At 38.5% G+C, this 9,987-nt stretch overlaps 1 protein-coding gene across 3 annotated transcripts in view; it reads left to right on the top strand.

The window, feature by feature from the left end:
- The first annotated feature begins 1,253 nt into the window (after nt 1-1,253).
- gas7a (growth arrest-specific 7a) overlaps nt 1,254-9,987 on the top strand; it is a 187,504-nt gene continuing 178,770 nt past the window's right edge. For 2 of the 3 annotated variants that reach the window (XR_008836300.1, XM_056454148.1), the window contains exons 1-2: nt 1,254-1,425; nt 2,987-3,193. Coding sequence is in view for 2 of the 3 variants with exons in the window: in XM_056454148.1 (XP_056310123.1) it covers nt 1,411-1,425; nt 2,987-3,193 (222 nt within the window). In the remaining variant the exon portion in view is untranslated. The remainder of the gene's footprint in view (nt 1,426-2,986; nt 3,194-9,987) is intronic. The other variant, XM_056454149.1, reaches the window with a different exon arrangement.

Raw genomic sequence — 9,987 nt, 5'->3', positions numbered from 1 at the left:
TTTAAATTACTGTTGTTATTATCTGCGTTCATACATATATAATCATTTTAATGAAGTGATTGCGATTGAAGTGATTGCGTTTGGGAACAGAGATGAGGTTCTGAAGGTGAATGTGTACCTTGTCTCTAAAGGTCAAACAACAAAAAATTAGGTCAAGAATCTTGGTGTGACTCTGGAGTCAGATCTGAGTTTCAGTAGTCATGTCAAAGCAGTTAGTAAATCAGCATACTATCATCTCAAAAACTTTGCAAGAATTAGATGCTTTGTTTCCAGTAAAGACTTAGAGAAACTTGTTCACGCTTTTATCAGCAGCAGGGTGGATTACTGTAACGGCCTCCTCAGTGGCCTTCCCAAAAAGATAGTCAGACAGCTACAGCTCATCTAGAACGCTGCTGCCAGAATTCTGACCAGAACCAGGTAATCAGAGCATATCACGCCTGTCCTCAGTTCAGCCTTCGACTGCAGCTTGTGCTGTACTGAACAGACGCACGTCACTTCATACTTACAGCGACCATTTTACAACTGAACTAAATTTATTTTGATGTCTTGGTCACACCATTTGGATGGCCGGAACAGGGCCGCAAATTGAATAGCCCTGCTCTAGAGGTACCGCACAAGTATGCGACGCAGTTTGGAAATTTTCGTTGGAATGACTGATTTGGGAAACACAGAATTAATGAACTATGTGTGTAATAACGAAACTAGCGACCTTAGTTTGCTAATGATGGTTTTTAGAAACGCAACCCTGGATGAGAAGCATTTTCATTATAATACACCATTTTAAAAAATGAAATGCACAAGTGTAAAAGGAACTGTAGATTTTTCTTAACATAACAACCCCATAGGATCCCCTTGGTTGTTTTCTTGTATCTCATGGGATCCTTTAGGAATTAAAGACTTGAGTTTTAACCACTATCCCACACCAATATTTGAACATATGTGAGGGAAATCTTCAAAGTGAATGAAGAATCTCTTCAGTTCATGTTGCTGTAAATCAGGGGTGTCAAACTAGTTCCTGGAAGGCCGCTGCCCTGCATGGTTTGGTTTAGTTAGATCTGGGGCCATCTGTGCCAATCTGGGAACAGTAACAGTTAAAGTAGATGGTAAAGCAGGGCCAAGTAAAACCCTCCGTATGCCACGTGATCCACTATCAGCCAAACAAGGGCAGCTCATGTAATCAGCAAATGGGAGCGGCAAGGAGTAGGCCATATGGGCGACTCAGTTCTAGATCCTCGCAAGTGGTTGGAGTTTGATCTCAGGCCAGGATTTTGAAGGTGTTGAGTTTAAGCAGAGCTGGGAAGGGTTAGACGAAGAAAACGAGGGATGCTGGAATAGTCCTGGGTGTAGAACCGTTACCGACCTGGCGAGTGGGACAAGGAATGGAACCATAGGTTGCAGGCCTGCACTGACATGTTCTGCCAGACGGTAAGGCAGAAGTGTTAAGTTGTGCATGTTCATTAGCTTCTTGCTGTAATGAGTGTCGTGGACTCTGTTTTTCATGTACCAGCCTTTTTTATCTGATTGTGTACATAGATGCTTAGCACATGATGCAAGCACATGTTTGATACTAGTACAGTTAAGCACAGTAGGGAGGCAGTGTAGTTTGATGCATGCTGGGAGGTGTTTGCTTTTACACACAATAAACACACAGCCTCGAACACCTGCTCTCACAAGGGTCGTGATGGAGCGTCTGCAGCTTTTACACACAGTCTAACATACATACAGGATCTCTCGAACACTAATGCAATATGAATTCGGATACCTTGAAGCATGAGCCAGTCTGAAGCATAAGCTCACATCAGCACGCATGTGCACACACGCACACACAAACACTCAGGGACGGTGAGAAATGGCTTTGTTTTTCACAGGTCATGTGATTTGTCTCTTTTCACATCGTGCTGTTGTTTGCAGCTTTACCTCCAATGATAATTAGCCCCATTTCACCCTCCTCCCTCTCTCTCCTCCTGCTCTCTGCTCAAACACACATATGCCGTCGAGAAGAAGGGAGTGTGGTGCTGCTTGAGGGAATCATTTACCTCTCATTATTTTAACACCCTTTTCTCTGCATTTAAAAAATATATATATTTTTTATAATTAGCACTGTTTGCTAAGCCACTCATGACTATTATTATTGCTTTAGAGATTGAACTACATTTGGCTCATACTTCAAATCATTCAGAATTTTTCAGGCTTTTTTGTTTTTAAGCAACCTAGTAGACAATCCAATGGTTGTAATCCCATGCATTTCAATTCAAGGAGGAACCTGACTCTTATCTAAGGAATACAGATATTGAGATAATGCTGAGATATTGCTACATATAGCTGAGACTTGGGGGTGGGATCTTTTGACTTGTACCAGTAAGCAACTGCATAGCAACTATCCAGAACTCCCTAGCAACTGCATAACAACCACTAAGCGCCCATTCCTCTTCTGTTCTTTGCAATCTTTTAATGACAATATATAAAAATCACCTTCAAATATTGTCTAATTAAATTCCTGTTCCTGTTTTTTTCAAAGCATACTTTGAGATTATTTTAATTTATTATTGTTTTGTTTGTTTACTTCTACTTACTACTTCTAAGATTATAATGTCAAATCATTATATTTGATAATTTCTATAATCTAATATCATTTTTATTTTATTTGCATGAATCAAAATATTTTTTTTTACACATTTTGCATAGTTAAATGCAATCAAATTAAATGCAAGTAAATACAATATCAGTATGTTTTCTCAAGTATTTTTGCTTAATAAATATTATTTATAGAGTAAACTATTATTATTATTATTATTATTATTATTAATATTAATATTGACCATGTGTCCCCCTAACTGTTGTAGAGGTCTTGTGTATATTACCTGCTCTCTTTCTCTCTCTCTCTGATTCTGTCATGCTTCCACGACCCCCTCCCCCTGAGCACCCGCCACCCCCACTTGCACCCCCCCCCCCACTTCCACGCTCCACTCTGCATCACTCGCCACAGCAACAAAGCAGCAGTCAGAGTCGAGCACTGCCTGCAGAAAGAGTGAGATCGCCAAAGAAAGACAGGAGGCACGAAGCAATGGAGATGGAGGAAAGCTTTGATGCAGAGGGTAGTTTTGATGATCCCTCCTATCTGTCCGCACAGAGTCCAGGGTCCACATCCCCAGCCAGGAGGCAAAATAAGGAGATCAAGGAGACCAAAATCACTGTGAGTATTGTCAACCGGGCACATACACACACACACACACGCACACACGCACGCACGCACACACACACACACACACACACACACACACACGCACACGCATACGCACACACACACACACACACACACACACACTCTCTCTGTACATTCATAAATGCATCAGTCACAATATTGATTGGCTTTAATGGAAGCATCGATCAGAATGCAAGTTTTGCAGAACTGGCTCTTGGGATTTCCAATCAGCAGTTTAGCTGTTCCCTTAAAGTGTTTCACAGATGTGAAACATCTGTTTAGCATCTTTGTGCCACACTGAATATGCATGTTTACTGAGTGATGTTCCCGAAAGTTTGTGAATATGTCTGTGCATTTCTGAAAGTGTGAAGATGGACTGTGACTATTGGACTACATTACTGCTGTTTTGCAACACCATGTTTAAAAAAAAAAAAAATCACTATTATTCAAATGATCATTCAGAAATATCAGCTATAATTCTGAACCTAGTGTTATTAATGACACCAGTGGCCTTTTAGGGAATTACAACTAGCAACTCATTGGTTGTAGTCACTTGTGTAGGTGTAATGTACAAAGGATTGAACATGAGTTAATACATGCAACAAAGTTCACTTTTATTCTTTCATTCAGAAACCATTTTCATTAGCGACACTGGTGGTCATTTAACGAACTATAAACTCAACTTATTGGTTGTGCTCGCTCTTGTGTAGGTGTAATGTCCAAGCGACTGAAGATGACTCAATACATACAATGAATTTCTTTTTTATTATTTGATTAGAAGCAAAAAGAAACTGGAAAAATATTCGCAGCAAGAAACTAATGGCAAATATGCAGATGTGTAAACACTGCTGAGAGCACCGTTAAAGGTGATAATATGTGGGTAGACATTTTCAGCAACGTTGCCGTGCAATATTGCAGATTGATGTTGCGTGGCTATTTTCCTGTTAGGAATGGGCAACAAATTTTATTTGGATCTGGTTGCCTTAATTAGTAGGCCTGTGTCTAACCTAGCTGCCCACTGATAATATCATTCCACAAAAGTTGTTTAGTTGAATATATAAATATGAAAAGCCCTTTTTCCTTTAAGCAAAAAAAAAAAAAAAAAAAAAAAACAAGAAAAAAATGGCTGTGAGAAAACAAGTGTCTGATCACTGTGAAGTAAATATGTTTGCACAAATCTGCAATTTGCCAGCATCACATCGACAGATCAGCTCACTAAAATTACACTGATATCAGGGTTTAATTATAAAGTGTATTTGAGAATATAGACTATATGCGACCCTGGACCACAAAACCAGGTATATTTTTGCCAGTGTCTAAAAATAAATTGCATGGGTCAAAACTATTGATTTTTCTACTAAGTACTAATTAAGATCATGTTCCATGAGTTATGGTCATGTTCCATGAAAATACTTTCCTTTAAAATTTTGACAGAATTTTGTCCTGTCCTCGAAATCATACATTAATGGAATGTTTAATTATTTAACTTTTATATGATGTATAAATCTCAATTTTCAAAAACTGACACTATTGGCTGGCATTGTGCTCCAGGGTCAATAAACATAGCTATGCCCCATGACATATTGACATTACAGCTCAGGCAGGGTCTTTCGGCATTGTGTTAAACACTGTAAGTATATCTTGCATAGAATGGAAGGAAGGCTCTCGAGAGCATAAACATCACATGACACTTTCAATTTACCTGGCAATCAATGTCCTTCCCATGAATTATTCTTTAGCCTTTCACTGAAAACCAAGAAAGTTGAGAATTTCTTCTTTTGTTGAAACCTTTTCACACATTGGTAATTTAAAAAGGCAATTAATACACGAAAATCCCTTTTAATTAATATAACAGAACTCTAGAGAACTGCTTAGAATGGAAGTGGATAATATATTGGTTTCTGTTTTCAACACTTTACAAGAACCACTCTATGTTTATCATTCTTGCACATGCAAAAGCACACTTATATTTTCCCAAGAGATCACTTGCTATTCCAAAATACTCTTGACCAGCATCCAAGCACACCAAAAAAAAAAAAAGTATTTTGAATGCCAACACAAGCTGTACATATGTTCCATGCGCTATGGCTAATGCTTGACAGTGAGAATCTCATGCATGTATGCAGCACTCCACAGATATACCACTTATTTTCAAATTATGTATGCAATGTCAGTGCAGAGAGGTGGCTTAGCAGCTTTATTCAAACTTCTACTGATCCAGCTTGGCTATTCACTCATACAACTAAATCACTTTTGGTTTAATGAAGCTCTCGATAAAGCTATCATGGTGCATTGCCTTCGTAAATGCATATATGCATAAAACATTGCACATAAGGTCAGATTCTGCCCCAACTATTACAGTAAATATGAAACACGTGCATTTCTAGTATATGGTCATATATGCATGTGTATTTGTATAAATAGCTAATGTATTTGGACATATATGAAAAAAAATATATGTAAACAGTTGTTTTTGAAACATATGTTGCATATATATTGAACATGGTTTGGCCGTTCAGCTGTATTATGTTTGTTGTATGCAATGTCTGTGTTATGCAACCTATGGCATAAGAGATGTTTGGATATAGTAGCGTGTGTTTAAGGCAGTTGAGAGTCAGAGACGAGAGAGAGAGAGAGGGAGAGAGTCACCCACCAGGGAGAGGAACTAGAGATCCGGGGAAGACATGGCTAGTCCAGTTTCCATGGTGACAAAGGCAATAGTACTGACTAATGAGTGATGAAATACAAAAAAAAAAAAAACACAGAGTGGAAAAAAAAGCTAGCGATATGTCGAGGAGGAATGAAGGAAAGCTCTATTTCGACATGTTTATGTTTCTGTAGAAAGGCAACATGTCATAGATTTGGCGACAGGTATAGGTGGACTGTTCTAGTATTCATGCATGGTGTGCGTTAATAAATATGTTTCTTAATATATATAGGAAATATGTTGTGTTTATTAAAATATAAAGAGTGTATAGTGCTCTAAATTAATGATTGTAAATTAATGATTACCTCTAAATTATTGATTGTGTACCTGTTACCTGATTGTGTGATCAGAGGGGTTTTATTTCAATCTCTTTTTTTATGTTAAAAATTATGGCTGCTTTTAGAATAATTAAGTTATTAAAGACCACTTAGCCATAAAGAAGTAAATTAATAACTGATCATTGTTTTGAGATAATTCAATAATTTTTGTTTGTGAAAACTGGAAGCAATTTTTGAGTGCTACTTGTTTGAACACCACCTGTTTTCCAGTGATAGTGTACATGCTATGCCTTCAGTACGCTTTAAGAGATCAATAGATATAATTTGAATATAAAACAATAAATATTTACTCAATATTTACTCACCTTTCATTTGTTTCAAACCTGTTTGAGGTTCTTTTTTTTGTTTAATACAAATAAAGATATTTTGAAGAAAGCTGAAACCCTGTAACCACTGATTTACATAGTAGGAAAACAAATACTATTTAGGGAAATGGTTCCAGATTTTCAGAATTTTTGTTTCCAGTGTTTAACAGAAGAAAGAAACTCCAAGCGATTTTGAAAAAGTAAAGAATAAATAAACATGACAGAATTTTACATTTTTGGTGAGCTATGTCTTTAATTGTGTGTGGCATGGGTGCTGGAAACATTTCTCTGAAGTATTGTTTAATATTAACATGATAGCATGAGCTTTTGAAGATTTTTTCAGCTGCATATTAGGGCTGTGCGATTTAGGGAAAATATCTAATTGTGACAAAGCGATTTCGATTTGATGTGTGATTCAATTTTTTAGTTACACTTCAGCTCAATCCCACTCCTCATCTAGCCGTCTGTGGTGCTTTTTTAGGTGCTGGTTGTTGTATTTCCTTGTGCTGGCAACAATTCTGTGACAGCTCTTACAAATTACCTGTTTTTGTTCGGTGTTTGTGACTTTGAAACCAAGATATTCCCATAAATGACGTGCTGTTTTTCAGAAATTAAATAATACATTCATATCGCAGCCTCTTGCGATTAGCTAATTGCAACATTTTAAATTGCGATTGCGATTCAATTTCGATTAATTGCACAGCCCTACTGCACATCCATGATATGAATCTCCCATTTCTGCACATGCCAAAAACTGCTCTGTTGGATTGAGAGCTGGGGACTGTGGAGGCCATATGAGTTTAGTCACTGTCAAGTTCAAGAAACATGCTTTAGATGATTTGAGATTTGTGACATCATATTGGGTATACTGTGGTGAGGGAGATGGACATGGTCAGCCACAATGCTCAGCTAGACTGTGTGTTTAAATGATGATGCTAGGTTGGTAATAAATGGCCCAAAGTGTACCAATAGTATCCACTACCTAACAAACGTCTTGTTGTCTATCCAAGTTTTAGGAACAACAAATAATAACTTGATTTCCACTTGATCATTTGGTATCAGAAGTGGCTTATATAAAAGGCAAATGCCTCTAGATTATGCTTCTTTTATCAAAACGACTCCCTTGAGCTTGGAAGACGGCATTCATACATCTCTGTAATGACTTAAATAACTTTAAAAAAAAGTCATCTGGAATGGCAAAGAAAGCGTTTTTGCAGGATTCCCAGAGTTCATCAAGATACCTTGCATTCATCCATGCCTCCTTCTTCATCTTACCCCAGACATACTCCATAATGTTTAAATCTGGTGACTGGGCTGGCCAATCCTGGAGCACCTTGATCTTCTTTGCTTTCAGGAACTTTAATATGGAGGCTGAAGTATGAGCAGGAGTGCTATCCTCCTGAAGAATTTGCCCTCTCTAAAGTAATAGGCAACACAAATGTCTTGATACCTCAGCCTATTGATGTTGCCATTCACTCTAAAGATCTCTCACATGCACTCATACTGAATGTAACCCCAAACCATGATTTGTCCTTCACAAACTTGACTGATTTCTGTAAGATCCTTGGGTCCATGCAGGTTCCATTAGGTCTTCTGCAGTATTTGATGGGCCATGGTGGTGACGAAGGAGGAGTTAGCCAAAATGGAGCCGCAGGGTTGGAGGGCCAAGGTGGAGTCCACAGCTCTGACGCTGGAGGCAAGGACGAAAGGCACAATCGACTGGCGGGCGTTACTGGCAAGCAGACCCACAGTGAAATCTCCCCACATAAAGTCTGAGGTTGAGATTGACTCTCTGCAGGAACTAGCATTTGTAGAGGTGAAGAGGTAGGGTTAGTAGGATGTTGCTCATGACTGTGGATTTTGTGCTGTCTGGGAACAGCACAAAACTCCATTGCTCCAACAGAAGGAGTAGAAATTCAGTGCAGGTGGTGGGCTCCATGGAAATAAAAGGAGGGAGAGGGAAAAAAACACTGAGGAGCAAAAGCATTAAAAATAAAATGGGAAACAAATGAAAGAAACTTTCTTTTTTGGTCCGGCCTTCTATCATGCGTGCACTCTTCACAAATGCACAGGAAACAGGTAATATCAAAAATGTCTTATCATTTATTTACATACTCTTCAGGGGAAAGTGGAACAAAGGAACAGATAACAGATTAGGATGACAAGAAGGTTGACAAAACAAGACCAGACAAAGACAAACAAAAATTCAGGAGTATAAATACACATGACATGATTAAAAAATGACAAACAGGGGTGTGAACATTCATTTATTCATTCACTCATTCATTTTCTTTTCAGTTTAATCCCTTTATTAATTAGTGGTTGCCACAGTGGAATGAACCGCCAACTTATCCAGCATATGTTTTACAAAGTAGATGCCCTTCCAGCTGCAACCTAATACTGGGAAACACCCATACACTCTTGCATTCACACACATACACTACAGCCAATTCATACCGCATGTCTTTGGACTGTGGGGGAAACCGGAGCACCTGGAGGAAACCCACGCAAACACGGGGAGAACATGCAAACTCTACACAGAAATGCCAACTGACCCAGCTGAGGCTTGAACTAGTGAACTTCTTGCTGTGAGGTGATTGTGCTACCCACTGCGCCACTGTGATGCCCGGGTGTGAGCGCCACTGTGATGACCAGAGGTGGAGCTAATGAAAACAAATGGCAAGAAAACAGAACAAAGAAATTATGATACATCAAATGCAAATGGGACACAGAAACCTGACATTTATTCATTCTCTTTCGGCTCAGTCTCTATTTCAGAGGTCGCCACAGCGGAATAAACTGCAACTATTCCAGCATATGTTTTATGCAGCGGATACCCTTGTAACAAACAACCCAGTACTGGGAAACACCCATACACACTCATTCACACACACACTACAGCCAATTTAGTTTATTCAATTCACCTATACTGCATGTCTTTGGAAACTGGAGCACCCGGAGGAAACCCATGCGAACACAGGAAGAACATGCAAACTCCACACAGAAATACCACCTGGTCCAGCTGACACTCGAACCATTGACCGTCTTGCTGTGAGGCGACAGTGCTAACCACTAAGCCATCATGCTGCCCCTGACAATTATAATGCTAAGACAAATTTTGCTTGGGTAACTTACAATTGGGTAACAACTTATTGTGATGGTCCCTGTCTATTGGCTGTAAGTTAATTCTTATAAATTCTCAACAATTTTTTTTGTAAATTTGTCCAACTAAGAGCTTTTTTAGTATTCTGTATTTGTGCACATTAAGATGCTAATATATAGGAACACAACATCATTTCAAATGAACTTCAAACTTATAGTTACTTACCCCAAATTATTTTCAAACATGTATTTTCAAGAGTGCTCTGCCTAACTATCTGTTGCATAAAAAGGTGCTGTATGTAAGTTTTTGACTCTTCTAAATTATAAAAAGAT

Source organism: Danio aesculapii, chromosome 3 (assembly GCF_903798145.1).
Source record: "Danio aesculapii chromosome 3, fDanAes4.1, whole genome shotgun sequence".
Lineage (NCBI taxonomy): Eukaryota > Metazoa > Chordata > Actinopteri > Cypriniformes > Danionidae > Danio > Danio aesculapii.
This window is presented reverse-complemented; position numbering and strand designations above follow the sequence as displayed.